The sequence below is a fragment of the Tauraco erythrolophus genome, chromosome 21 (genome assembly GCF_009769465.1).
Source record: "Tauraco erythrolophus isolate bTauEry1 chromosome 21, bTauEry1.pri, whole genome shotgun sequence".
Lineage (NCBI taxonomy): Eukaryota > Metazoa > Chordata > Aves > Musophagiformes > Musophagidae > Tauraco > Tauraco erythrolophus.
The window spans coordinates 12,768,470-12,782,998 of record NC_141485.1 but is presented as its reverse complement, the minus strand read 5'-3'; the positions used below and the strand labels follow the sequence as shown (position 1 = coordinate 12,782,998).

At 40.0% G+C, this 14,529-nt stretch overlaps 1 protein-coding gene across 6 annotated transcripts in view; it reads left to right on the top strand.

Annotated features, from left to right (window-relative positions):
- ZZEF1 (zinc finger ZZ-type and EF-hand domain containing 1) overlaps nucleotides 1-14,529 on the top strand; it is a 66,881-nt gene that overhangs the window by 40,953 nt on the left and 11,399 nt on the right. For 3 of the 6 annotated variants that reach the window (XM_086624807.1, XM_086624808.1, XM_086624812.1), the window contains 12 exons: nucleotides 335-507; nucleotides 1,127-1,274; nucleotides 1,837-1,976; nucleotides 2,397-2,674; nucleotides 4,491-4,665; nucleotides 5,207-5,339; nucleotides 6,780-6,976; nucleotides 7,561-7,680; nucleotides 9,584-9,772; nucleotides 10,126-10,226; nucleotides 10,777-10,912; nucleotides 13,187-13,546. In XM_086624807.1, the coding sequence (XP_086480933.1) occupies nucleotides 335-507; nucleotides 1,127-1,274; nucleotides 1,837-1,976; nucleotides 2,397-2,674; nucleotides 4,491-4,665; nucleotides 5,207-5,339; nucleotides 6,780-6,976; nucleotides 7,561-7,680; nucleotides 9,584-9,772; nucleotides 10,126-10,226; nucleotides 10,777-10,912; nucleotides 13,187-13,546 (2,150 nt within the window). The remainder of the gene's footprint in view (nucleotides 1-334; nucleotides 508-1,126; nucleotides 1,275-1,836; nucleotides 1,977-2,396; nucleotides 2,675-4,490; nucleotides 4,666-5,206; nucleotides 5,340-6,779; nucleotides 6,977-7,560; nucleotides 7,681-9,583; nucleotides 9,773-10,125; nucleotides 10,227-10,776; nucleotides 10,913-13,186; nucleotides 13,547-14,529) is intronic. The other 3 variants (XM_086624809.1, XM_086624810.1, XM_086624811.1) reach the window with 3 other exon arrangements.

Here is a 14,529-nt window from a genome sequence, read left to right as displayed (position 1 = left end):
GTGATGAGAGGATTAAAAGCTAAGACAGATTTCACTTACCTCCCAACAGTGTAAATTATGAAAAGTATCTCTAACACTTTCTTAAATTAATTAAGACTTCTACCCTGGTGGTCTCTTTGTGAGGTGTAAAATGTCACCACCTTTTCATCACTATTATTTAATGGAACTACATGATTAAGTGATCATGGTGAGGAACATCTTTTTGCTGGAGTTGATATTCAAAAGAAATGTGCGAGGGGAAGCTTGCAGTTCTCTTTCAAAATATTTCATTTCTGCTTTTTACGAATCATGTCACTCAACAGCTAAACAGCTTTTATAACTTTCTTGCTTTCAGGGCTGAAAAATTTAGCTCTCCTCTGCATGTTACCAGAAGGTGAATCCTTCTTAGAGAACGACACTGTTTCAGTCAGTCCTCCCACAGATGGTGCTCCAAAAAGCCATACTGGTGATACAGCAGTGAAGGGAAGAGATAAGAAACCAAGCACAGGCTCTTTTATGCATTGTAGTGTAAGTATCCATTATTTCCAAAACCCCTCATATCAATTAGATGCATGATCTTCAGAAGCTTCAACATTCTGTTCTGGATGTGTAACGTGTGAAATAATGGACAGTAGTGACTTCATTTGTAGGTAAAAGTTGAGGGGCAAGAGGAGAGGAGTTGGCTGGCTCATTTTCTTATTAGATCCAGCTCATTAAAGACAAAGGCATCACCTTATATTCTTACAGGCAACTGATTCATACAAGCATTGGAGGGAAGGGGCAAAAATTGTTCTTTCTAAAAGGGTGATCATTTCCTCTAGTTTTTAGCACTGTTTAGATAGGAGAATGAGTTTCCCACAGTTCAATACAGTGTATAAAACAACTAGAGTGTCATAATTTTATGCACAGAGATAATGAGTAAAATAGAAGAATATGTTTTCACTGTATGGAAGCTTAAGACATGTATACATCAAGAAATTCTTAACCAATAAAAGGTTTTGATATTTGAGGAAAAGTGTTTGTCAAATGCTGATGACTGCTTCTTTCCGTGGTTGTTTCTGCAAGTATTAAATTTAATTTATTAAATTAAATTATTAATTTAATTTATTATTTATTTAATCTTTTAGTGCCATTGTTTTATTTTTAGGGGAAAGGAGATGCTAGCAATGAAATTCAGTCTCCTGCAGAAGATAAAGTAGGAAAACAAGGAAGTGAAAGCAAAGCTGTCTTTGCAAAGAAAGCTGTTTTGAGACAAGAGTCAGACTTGTCTGTGGATGATAATGTTTCTTCAACAGGTAAAAAATTATTTCTCATTTTCCCTGTCACAGAAATAGCCATTCATATGCAAAGCAAACAGCTGGGGTTTTTTTTATTCCTAACTCATTTTTGAGTATTTGCAAATGTCTTTAATGCAAGCGAGCTGTCTGCTTCATAAAAACCTGCCAAGCATACTGCTTTGAGCAACTTCTACCTTGCAGATGGTTTAAAGGATTCTGTAAATCAGAGTAGAATTTCACCAATATATATCCATGTATAGAGATTATAGTACAAATACTTGTGTATTCGTACTTACTTGGAACCAGAAATTAAGTGTTTTATTCTATTAAAGACTAGTATTGTGAGAATTACAGTAGTTAAATGGATATGTCCATAGTATTCTCCTTTATATGTTTTTTTAATAGATGATGTAAATCTCTTTACCTACTATCTTTTATACGCTTTTTATAAAGACTTGCTTTTCAAATTTTAATAAAGTTTTTCCGTAGATTGTAATTATAAGAATGAAGCTATTGCTTCTTTCTTTTATTTTTAATGTCATTTTGGGGATTTTCATTTTTTGTTTTGATTTTAAAAAAGCAGATAACTACTTCTTGGAGGATTCTGCCCAGAAGCAAGCAGAGAAGGTTTTAATTCCTAGCCAGGAACAAGTTTTTGCTGAATGCTCTCAGAAGAGGATTCTAGGATTGCTGGCAGCTATGTTACCACCTTTCAGATCAGTTAGTTCTTTTTACTTTCAATCTGCATAGCGAATTAAATGTGGGAGATGGGCTTTTGTTGCTTACATGTCGTAAAATGCGAATCAGAACATTTTAAGATATTTCACATTACTAAGGAATGTAAGGGCTTGTTGATGGGTGCGGGGGAACCTTAGGAGGGAACTGGCTTGTTCATGGGTGTGGGGAGAAGGGAATTTTAATTTGTCTGTAAAGCACTATCTTAACTGTTCAACACCACCAAAGTTTAAATCATCAACTTAGGTTTATGTGTCAGGTCAACGACCAAAGTAAGAACCTAGTTTCTCATTTCCTTTCGTCCAATATGAAAGAGCATTAAAACAAGCTTTTGTATGTTCTGTAACATTGACTAAAAATCTTATTTTCTTTCCCTGCCTAACTGAGATTTTTCTTTTTCTGTAGGGCTCCACGATGTCTTTGATTAACCTGGAACAAATCCTTCCACTGATGTTTCAGGTTGTAATCTCAAATGCTGGCCACCTAAATGAAACTTATCATTTAACGTTGGGACTTCTGGGTCAGTTAATCCTGAGACTTAAGCCTGCAGAAGTGGATGCTGCGGTGGCTGAAGTCCTTTCAGCCAAACATAATTTGTTTGCTGCGGGAGATGGGTCTACAGTGCCAGAAGGCTGGAAGACAACTCATCTTCTGTTCAGTCTGGGAGCTGTGTGTTTAGACAGGTGCTTTTTACTTTAAACCTATTAGTCGCTCTCTGATGACTAATCCTAATTTTCTTCTATGTGTGCCTCATTGTCCTGGTTTTAGCTGGGACAGAGTCAGCTCTTCTTTTTAGCAGCTAGGAGAGCTCCGTGTTTTGGTTTTAGTCTGAGACTTACTCTGAGAAGAACGCTGGCAGTGCACTGATGTTTATAGTTGGCACTGAGGTCTCAAGGACTTTTCAGCTGCCGTGTTCTTGCCAGTGTGCAGGAGCACAACAGGATGGGGGGAGCATGGCCAGGACGGGGGGTCCACGACTCTCCTTACGATTTGTACTTAGACTTAAGATTGAGGCCAAACTGGCCAGTCAGTATTCCATATCATGCAGCGTCATGCCCAGTATAAAAGTGAGGGGCAGCCGGACAGAAGGGCCTTTGCACTTCCAGGACTCTCACTTTCAGACTCTGAGTGCTCTCTCTGTCTTGCTCTCTATTTTTGGGCCTCCCGTTCGTCCGGGATTGCGGTATCAGGATTTATCTGTTTCGGGATCGTTAGTTTCAAAGATGGGCCTCGGTCAAGGGGTGATGAGCAATTACACCGCACATCACTCATTTGTATATATTTATCATTGCACACAGCCGTGCACATATATATATTGATAGCGGTAGTAGTAAACTGTTCTTATCTCAACCCACAGGTCTCTTTTCTTTTTCTTCTTTAATTGTCTTCCTCATCCCTGGAGGGTGGGGGAGGGTGAGTGAGCGACTGCGAGGAGTTTAGCTGCTGGAGCGGCCTAAACCACGACACTCATACATAGAGGCTTTGTAAAAGAAAGTAAATTAAACCTGTAAGGTTTAGCATCTGCAGCCCTTGTTGCAGTGGGAATCTCTTTAATTTCCTTCTAAAAGAAGACTGTCTGTTGAAGAGTGGCTTAATTTCCTGTGCTTACCTACATAGCATGTTATGGTGGAAGAAGTAAGGTTTGGAAACTTCGAGGAAAACCAAAATACAGTCCTACACTTTTATATGACATGAATTCTCTCCCATTGAGTTACATATCTTTTGTGTGACTTGGGAAAGGCAGAGTATGTGTTGTGTGGTAACTATGACCAGTGCTGAGTTCTGGATCTGGCCCTTTTATGTAATAGTATTAGGGAGAGAGATTTTTGTTTAATAAAATTGCACTGGAAACAGCAAAGAGGGGCAGGGTAGATGTTCCATTTTTAAGATCTTGAGAAAGCTCTCAAGCATTTTAAGATTAATGTCATGCCTGTTAAATATGACAGTGCTGTTTTTCATTGTAGCTGTGTTTCACAGGGGCTGTTTTTCATTGTAGCTATGTTTCACAGGGAAGGCTCATAAACGGAAAAACATGAAATTTAAAGGCAAAATATGCAGAGGATCAGCTGAGGGCAAGGATTTTCTCAAAGACAGCAACTTTAGAGCAAGGAGGCTATCCTCTCTACATTATTTGTGTAATCTGCAGAGGGCGAGCAGGTAGTCACGTATGTGGGAAAGAAACCACTTGTCGTCGTGTAAAGAAAAACTTCTGAGCTCTAAACTAAAATTAGGAATTAAAGATGACAGCGTCAGGCACGCTTTGATTTGAGACTGTGGACCGTTTAAGAAAAGAGAGTAGTATTTATGCTCTGGTGATGAAAACAAAGCAGAATTCATGCTCAGCTGACACGAAAGCTTCAAATATTTGGAAAAACAGTTCTATAATGATATGAAAGCTATAGCTATGCCAGATTAACAGTGATACGCTGTCTTGAGGAAAAATAGTTTCAGGTAAGTCTGTAGTCAGCCCTCCTAATACAGACTACTCTTGCTTTCCAGTCGTGTAGGTCTGGACTGGGCAAGCTCCATGGCAGATATTCTTCGATCTTTGAACTCTTCTGCGCAGTGGCATAATGTGATCGCTGCTTTCACTGACCATTGCATTAAGCAACTGCCCTTCCAGCTAAAGCACACCAATATCTTCACTTTATTGGTGCTGGTTGGGTTTCCTGAGGTAAGTGGCCTATCAATAGTCAAGGAAACGAAATTGGTTAGTTTTTAGGTTTCTATTTCCAAATACTATGGATTTCATCAATTGGGGACATCTGTTATAAACTGTCAAAACGCGGTGTATGTCAGAGTTCACATCTTTCCACTTGCGCACAATTAAGTGTTTATCTAATGAAGAATAACGTAGCTGGTTTGGCCTTGCATTTCTTTGAGTGCTGCTTGTAACGATCACGAGAAAACCAGCATAGTGTGTTTGAGTATCAAAAAGGGCTTTTTATACAAACAAAACAATCCAGTCTCACTCTTGATAGTCATAACTCTGATATATTGCCTATGTAGCATTAAGTTGGTTGTTGTAGGTGGTTTTTTTTTTCACAGAAGTGAACTGCCATTTTCTAAAAATCAGCAAATACCTGGCAGCGAGCAGGTTGTTCAGCTAAAAGCTACAGTATTAAGTATAAGCAAATGTAACCAATATGAAAGACGACTGTGTATTTACAAGTAAGTATTTCAAATCGTAACTGAAACTTTTGCTGCAATTTCAGGTGCTGTGTATGGGGACGCGTTCTGTGTACGTGGATAATGCTAATGAGCCTCACAACGTGATCATCCTGAAGCATTTCACTGAGAAAAACAGGGCAGTCGTAGTAGACATCAAATCCCGAAAGAGAAAAACAGGTTCTGTGACACTTTTATTTTATCAAAGAATCACAGAGTATTTCCTTACAGTTGCTTATGGATACCCAAAAGCATATTTTAACTAGAACACTTTGTGCAGGTCTGCAGAGTTTGAACTCTAGTAAGTCACCTGATTTTCTGTTTGTAGCTTAAACCCAATTGTGAAGCTTCTGCAGTAAAGATTATGGAGACTCATTTTCTTTTTAAAACTCTGACATTTATTTTCAATCAGAAAAGGATTTAGGAAACCGTTGAGACCATCTTATTAGTTGAGAAATCTCAGAAATGGGCTTTTGATTAAGCGATTGTTTCTGTTTTGAGTTTTGCTTACTGTTTGTCTCTTATCCGTTACAAACATGTGCTTAAAGTTTTAAAACAATTGCAAATTTAAAAAATGTGCATGTTGCTTCTGTGTATTTAGATGCTGCTATATAAAGGAAAGATACTCAGAGCCTGAACATTTTTGGGATAGTCTGTTTTGTTGCTCAAAAAATACTCTGCATTTTTATGAAGTGCGTATTTCCACTGTGGGCAAGATGTGCTAACTACTAGCAAGTGAAAACCATTGAAGATACCCCTAAAATTTGAGACAAAAATTAAGAAGAGCTATACAGCCTGAAATAGCTTATAGTCCAGGAAACGTGTCTGGATATTTTAGAATAATCCATTCTAGGGCACAACAGTACAGTGTGTTGGCTATTATGGTGCCTAAAGGCTATTAAAAAATACCTCCAACAACAAAAACCACCAGAAAGCAACAACAAAACCCCAGAGCTGGATGCTGCCACCTGGGTCGCATTAGTTGTACCAGAGAGAATTTTCTTCCTGTGTTTCACCTTGTTTAAAAATTAGTCAGGCTAAACGTTTAAAATATAACAAATCAGTTGGATTTCTAGGAGCTTTCAGCTTTGGCGTACATGACCTAATATTGTAAAGTTAATAAACCATAGTTTGTCCTAAGATTTGACTATTGAAGTTGGTTAAAAGACACTTGGAAAAATCAACAGACCAAACTGCTTTTTGATATTGAAGGAAGATTTGAATACAAAAGCTTGCCTTTTTTTTTTTTTAACTGTTGACATTTTAAACAGTAAGATCAGCAGGATTTATTTCATCACATTGATTGCAGGTCAGAATTTTCCCCGCTTTAACTGTAAAATACAACATGCGCTGCTTTGTATGCTGAAATGTTTATGTGTAAATATGTGCAGACAACCAACTATTGCCAGAAGTTACCTAGAGGTTTTTTAACTTGCACTGAAAAATGAAATATTTTCTTGACTACTCAGTGAATCTGAGATAATTTTACAAGACTGTCATTGGAATGTACTTCATGTATGGATCATGTTCATGTCTCAGCCTACTCGTATCTCCTGGTAAGATGTGGTTTCACAACATTTTAAGATCAACCTAGTGAGCTGTGTTTTTTCACTCTTGTAGTGAAAGACTATCAGTTGATTCAGAAATGTGGACAAGAAGGCAGTGATTCCCAGACCCAGCTGAGACAGTACCTCCAGCACTTTGTTCTTATAGCCACACACCTTCTGCAAACCAGCATGGACAGTAGCTATGCTGAGGCAGTGGAAGCCACTTGGGTCTTGTCACTCGCTCTAAAGGGGCTTTACAGAACACTTAAGGTATCTATATTTATAATATAAATAAAAGTATTCTACCTTGTGCTACAGGAACTTGGGTATTGACTGAGCACATAGGGACTAACACGAGTTCGTTTCTCTCACAGCTGGCTCCTTTTATCTTCCCCTGTCTGTTGGGAGTTGAAAATGTTACCAGGCTTTAAATAGCATGTGTGAGTCTGAATTGAAAGTTGGATTGCTTTTCCTCTGTGGGGGCTGACCATTTAAGAAACCTGAAGAAGAAATTCATAGGGATAACACTTTACGGAGTAAAGCTCACTTGCCCCTTTTCTTACTCCTGAAGTGTTTGAAGAGGGGATCTTTATTTTTTTTTGAACTGTCAGAGCAAAACAGATATATAATTACTACTGTGTGTATGTCACAGATGATACCTTTAAGGTATTTGAAGTGGGATTTGTATTTTGAGATTTTTTTAGGGAAATGAAAGGAAAATATTGCCAACATAGTTCATTTGGGCTGGAAATTTATCTGAGGCCGTATGAGAGAAAATTTATCTGAGGCCTTGCAAGCATTGTGATGCCTTGTTCCGTTTTTACTTATTTGTTTGTGTCTGCCTGTGTGTGTAGATTCATGGCTTTAAGGAGGTCCAAGCTGCCTTTCTTCAGTCTGGTTTACTCAAGCTTCTAGTAAAGAAATGTAGTAAAGGAACTGGCTTCAGTAAGACCTGGCTTCTCAGAGACTTGGAGGTAGGAAAAGTTATGTTTTGTAAAAAGTCAGGCTTTACACAGTGGCATGAAAGGTGATGGCACTGCACTTCCCTTTTGTCAAGAAAGTCTCAAGAGTATTTCCAATTAGTCTTTATAAAAATGTTCACTTAACCGTATCTCTGAATCTGACTTCCTCTGTCCATCATAATTGCATAGATAATAGTCTAACTTCTTTAAAACAGGAGATGATTTTAATTAATCTGATTGTATTTGAAAGAAATTTGCATGATGAGGCATTCATCACCTAGTCAGTTCTTTTATGAATTTTATTTAGACTATTATTGAAAATTCCATTCTTCAATTTAAAAAATAGTAATTAGTCTTGAAGAAAAACATTCCTTGCATTACTCACTGACATGTACAAGGTATTACTGCACGCAATATGGGGAGATCAATATGCATGTGGGTACGTTCTTCCTGAATGTTTGTTAATTGCTGGAAGAGGAGTGTGGTTCAACTGTTAGCTATGTTTTATCGTAGTCAAGAGTTGTGTTAAATTGTACTTAAGATGGTAGCAATGAGAGAGGGAAAGAGTAAAGCACCAGAATTCCTCTAAAAAGTTGCCCCAGATAGTTGGTTAGAAATACTGCAGAATCAGATCCGGACTGTGGGATCTTTCTGCCTCCTAACCTACAGCCAGAGAACCAGCCCTGACTCAGAGGGGTGCCCCACCTTCCCCTGCTTTGGGCAGCATTGTACCAAATGAATGTTCTGCCCTGGGTACTAAAATGTCTCGCCATAGCTCTGCCAACATCACTCCTCAGAATGGAGGCTGACACAAAATTGTACAACCAAGGAAGTATGTAGCATTGTTCTCTTCACGTTAGTATTAGTGGTGTTGGCTGTGCTGAAGCTTAACATGAGCCGGCACCGTGCGCTGGCAGCCCAGAAAGCCAACCGTGTCCTGGGCTGCATCAAAAGGAGCGTGGCCAGCAGGTCGAGGGAGGGGATTCTGCCCCTCTGCTCTGCTCTCGTGAGACTCCACCTGGAATACTGCGTTCAGCTCTGGAGTCTCCAGCACAAGAAGGACATGGAGCTGCTGGAGCGAGTCCAGAGAAGGCCACGGAGATGATCCAAGGGCTGGAGCACCTCTGCTATGGAGACAGGCTGAGAGAGTTGGGGCTGTTCAGCCTGGAGAAGAGAAGGCTCCGGGGTGATCTTATAGCAGCTTTCCAGTACTTAAAGGGGGCCTACAGGAAAGCTGGAGAGGGGCTTTTTACAAGGGCGTGTAGTGACAGGACAAGGAGCAATGGCTTTAAACTGAAAGAGGGCAGATTTAGATTGGATATAAGGAAGAAATTTTTCACTCAGAGGGTGGTGAGGCAGTGGAACAGGTTGCCCAGAGAAGTTGTGGATGCCCCATCCCTGGAGGTGTTCAAGGCCAGGTTGGATGAGGCTTTGGTCAACCTGGTGTAGTGGCAGGTGTCCCTGCCCATGGCAGGGGGGTTGGAACTAGATGATCTTTGAGGTCCCATCCAACCATAACCATTCTATGATTCTATGAAGCTGAAGGTATGTTTTCAAAGGAGAAGAGGGTGTAAGGGCATTGCTGGCTTTTTGGTGATAGTCACCTCTGTTCTGCTCTTTTCTAACAATCCCCAAACCTTTGATATACCTAAATGGTTGAATAATTACTTTATCAATTTTTTACACTTTCAGGTAGTCACTTAAGTTGCCTTCATAGCAGCCTGGGAGGTGTAACTCATTTGCGAAGTGGCAAATGGTTTGGTTGTGTGTTTTGGTTTTTGTTTCCTTTGATTTTTTTAGATGCTGCTTCTTTTTAGAATGACATGTGTTAAGCAGTGTCCAAGTCTTATAATGTTCTTATAAAATACTGATTGCAGATACACTAATAATCTATGCTACCTTTTTTCCTCTGTAGATTTTGTCAATAATGCTGTATTCCTCAAAGAAAGAGATCAGTTCTCTGGCTGAACGTGAGGATACTGAACTGGAAGAAAGGGAACAGGATCAAGATGTGGAACAACCCATTGTTGGTCCTGTTGATTTAGAGCAAAACAAACTTGATCCTCTGGAGGGTTTGGATGAAGCCACCAAAATATGCTTCTTGGTACTTAATTTTACCTTCTTTGAAGTTATTGTGAATTTACTTGTGGCATAAAATATTTGGTAGTTTATATGGCTGTTTTTCTTCTAAATTTACAGAATACGGTTCTATGATTTCAATGTATTGTTATCTGAAGGAAATAAATTAGAACTACAGTAACAAACACTACAAAATAATTATAAAGCTTTTTGCTAAATTGTTTTTCATTCTTACTAATCCAGATATTAAGTTCATTAATTCTTTGTGTATACAATAAGTGGGAAAATAGTATGTAGGTTGTCCTTAAAGAAACTCATCTTTCTTTTTCCCCTGTAATGTCCTCGGTTTTTGTTCTTTTTTTTGGTCTCCTTGCTCAGATGACACACGATGCACTTAATGCACCTCTCCATATTCTTCGAGCCATGTATGAGCTGCAAATGAAAAGAACAGATTCTTTTTTCCTGGAAGTTCAAAAGAGGTATGTGAAAGACTGGGTCCAGTAGAAAAACAAAGTTACTAGACGTGGGTGATAACTTTAAAATCTAATAGGTGCCAAATAGAAATTATTCCAAAGATACAATTTGGTTTTCATATGTGAAAAAAAAAAAAAAAAAAAAAAAAAGAAATAAACTCTACTGAGTTATATTTACGGAAACAAGTCGCCATCTTCTGAAAGGCATTGCATGTTCTTTTCTGTACGATACCTTCCGTATGAAGATCTACTATGTCTCTAAATTATCCTAACTGAGGAAGAATGGAGAGAGCTTAGATGTGGCTTCTAGTAATCAAAGGATGTCATGGGGCCACTATGTTCTCACACCGATGAGCAATTTTATAACATTTAAAACCTTTGACTTGTTAGAACAGGGAAACTAGTTAACACAGTATGATGAAAATAGGTAGAGTTTAATGAACCTTTCTAAAACAGAAGGTGGGAGGATTCAGTTTGCATTTAATTGCACTAATTTAGTTTGCATTACTTCCGAAATACATTTGTGTATCTTTTTTGTTCTTTTGCCATTTCTAAGGTTTGATGGAGATGTAATTACAACAGATGAGAGAATCCGAACACTGGCTCAGAAATGGCAACCCAGCAAGCGTTTGAGGCTGGAGGAGCAGAGTTCAAAAGCAGTAGATACAGATATGATCATCTTACCCTGTTTGGTATGTGCATCTCCACAGAAAGGAGCAGTTGTGAAGTGATTAATTTAAGCATCGAGTAACTTCAGGTTTATTTAGTAACGTCAAACCTGAGATTTTTTTTAATTTTTTTTTTACGTCTGAAATAATCCATTGTTAATGTTTTATGTCAAAATGTGCAGGTGCACAGGCAGGTGCAACAAGAAGAAAGTATTTCTTCCTTAAGAAAGTAAGAGAACTTGACTCTCAGGTCAGGAGAACAAATTGTGATGGCGCGCTGTAATTTCCTCTCCTTACACAAGAGAGATTGTATCTAATTACTGTAAGCTTATGCCATGGGTTACTGTTTTCACATATTATTGTTATCTTACAGTAATTTCAGCAGAACAAGGAAGCAATGAATTTGTCTTGTAAAGTAGACACTACACTTGCAAGATTTAGGTTTTTCACTCAACAGCATGGTGCCAGAGCTCTTTGTTTTATTTTGAGTCCTTATTCCTGGCTGTGTGGTATCACCAACGCAGTTGTCTATCAGTTGCATAGAAAACCGGATCAAGGGCTTCCTGAAATAGTTTGAAATAATTATAACAAAAACAATAGGCCTTACAACAGCTTATACAGTTGCTGTGAAATATCCACTCCTGGAAATTCTACAAACTTAACTGGGCAAAGTCTTGATTTTGAAGTTGGCTCAGCTTTAAGTTGGATTCAGACCAAATGATCTCCAAAGGTTCCTCCCAACTTTCTTTATTCTGTGTCACAAATAGCATGGCACTTCATTGCTTTACCTCTGCAGGTCAGGTTAAATTAACACCTCTGGTTAGAATTCTAGCTGCTGTTTCTGCTTGTGTGCACAGTTGTGAATGCATCAGGGTATAATGAACTCTGGTGACAAAAACAGTCTTTTTGAGGAATTCTGTCCCTGTAGGTGCATGAGAGATCATACTTTTGTGGTTTTTGATGCACTGGGTTTTTAGTAGGTAAAGATAAATTAATTTGTAAATTCAGCTTGCAGTCTGATGGACTGGTCAGATATCATAGAATCATAGAATGGTTAGAGTTGGAAGGGACCTCAAAGATCATCTAGTTCCAACCCCCCTGCCATGGGCAGGGACACCCTCCCCTACACCAGGTTGCCCAAAGCCTCATCCAGCCTGGCCTTGAACACCTCCAGGGATGGGGCATCTACAACTTCTCTGGGCAACCTGTTCCACTGCCTCACCACCCTCTGAGTGAAAAATTTCTTCCTTATATCTAATCAAAATCTCCCCTCTTTCAGTTTAAAGCCATTGCTCCTTGTCCTATCACTACATGCCATTGTCAAAAGCCCCTCTCCAGCTTTCCTGTAGGCCCCCTTTAAGTACTGGAAAGCTGCTATAAGATCACCCCGGAGCCTTCTCTTCTCCAGGCTGAACAGCCCCAACTCTCTCAGCCTGTCTCCATAGCAGAGGTGCTCCAGCCCTCGCATCATCTCCGTGGCCTCCTCTGGACCCGCTCCAGCAGCTCCATGTCCTTCTTGTGCTGGAGACTCCAGAGCTGAACACAGTTTCCAGGTGTGGTCTCACGAGAGCTGAGTAGAGGGGCAGAATCCCCTCCCTCGACCTGCTGGCCACGCTCCTTTGGATGCAGCCCAGGACACGGTTGGCTTTCTGGGCTGCCAGCGCACGGTGCCGGCTCATGTTGAGCTTCTCATTCACCAGCACTCCCAAGTCCTTCTTCTCAGGGCTGCTCTCAATCCATTCTCCGCCCAGCCTGTAGTTGTGCTTGGGATTGCCCCGACCCACGTGCAGGACCTTGCACTTGGCCTTGTTGAACTTCATGAGATTCTCACAGGCCCACCTCTCCAGCCTGTCCAGGTCCCTCTGGATGGCATCCCTTCCCTCCAGCGTGTCCACAACACCACACAACTTGGTGTCATCTGCAAACTTGCTGAGGGTGCAGTCAATCCCGTGGTCCATGTCACCAACAAAGATGTTAAATAGCACTGGTCCCAGTACTGACCCCTGAGGAACACTACTCATCACTGGCCTCCTCTTGGACATTGAACTGTGGACCACAACTCTTTGAGCGCGATCATCCAGCCAATTCCTTATCCACCGAGTGGTCCATTCATCAAACCCTGTCTTTCCAGTTTAGAAACAAGAATGTCGTGTGGGACAGTATCAAATGCTTTGGATAAGGCCAGGCAGATGATGTCAGTTGCTCTTCTCCTATCCATCAATGCTGTACCCTCATATCCAAACATAAGGAAGTAAATTGTTCAGAGCCTATTTTCAAACTTGCATTTCTTTTTTGCAGTCGAAGCCTGTGCTCTGTGATAAAGCAACAGAAGAAACCAATCCGGTCGCCCAGAAACTGATAACCAACACAGAGAGTGATCTACAGCTTAGTTATGCCAAGCAACGTCGCACCAAGAGTTCAATACTCTTGCACAAGGAGCTGGACTCCAGAAGTAAAAAGGCTGTGAGGGACTACCTGTATCGCGTAAACGAGGCAACTGCTGTTCTTTATGCCAGGCATGTGCTGGCATCGTTGTTAGCGGAGTGGCCAGATGACGTGGCAATAAATGAGGAAATCCTAGATCTTAGTGGCCCAGCCCATATGACATACATACTGGACATGCTTATGCAGCTAGAGGAAAAGCAGTTATGGGAAAAAGTAAGTGGATTTCACTTATGCATGCAAACAAGCCCTGGGCCTACATGCCATGAGACTCTGACTAACAAAAATACTTGCAGTTCATTTTTTAAACTAAACTGAAACTCCAGAATTTAAATTAGTTCTGAAAAAGCAGTTGGAATCTGTCAGTGTCTTAATGTACTGATTTTGTTAACAGAAAACGGAAAAAACTAGCTCTGTGGAGACAGAGCAAATAAATCTTAGGAAGAAATTGGTAAAATAGGCAGTCCGTTTTGAAAGCTGCTTTTTGTTAGATCTCAATGTGTATATTGTGATACCTGCTATTCCATTGATGAGCTGACTGTTACCGTGGTGGAAGTGATCTTGAAATTATAATAGAACGATGTAATGAAAATGTCAGCTCAGTGCTTCACAGCGGTCAAAGAAAATCAAGTGCTGGGAATCTTAAGAGGGACTTAAGAATGAACCAGAAGGCATTGGTATGCCACTGAACCAACAGTATGCTCTCATCTGGGCTAGAGCTTGTGACCTGGTTCCCTCATCTCATTTAAAAAAAAAAAAATGCATTACAGTAGGAAGAGGTCTGGAGAAGAGTGGCAGGAGTTATTACAGCCATGGAATAACTTCAGTATGAGGAACCAAGTAGTTTTCTTCATCCTGAATCTTTGCCCTATGGGTGCATTTCTGTTCCTCTGTCTCTGTAGTTTTACAACAGTAAGCAGCATACAAAAGTTAACAGCAAGTATTATTCACTGGCCCTCCCAGTAAGAAAACAAAGGAGTGTCAAATTAAGGTAATGAGTGGCAGGTCCAAAACAAACCAAAAGAACTGGTCTTGACACAGTATGTCATTGAAGTTGTTGCCACAGGGTGTTTATATAGGTTCAGAAAAATGACAGGATGAACTGACAGAATAAAATATCTGTTAAGGCGTACTAAATACAAAAGTGTAGCCTTCGTCTTAGGCTATTCCGCAAGTGTGTGGAGGCAAATAATGCATTC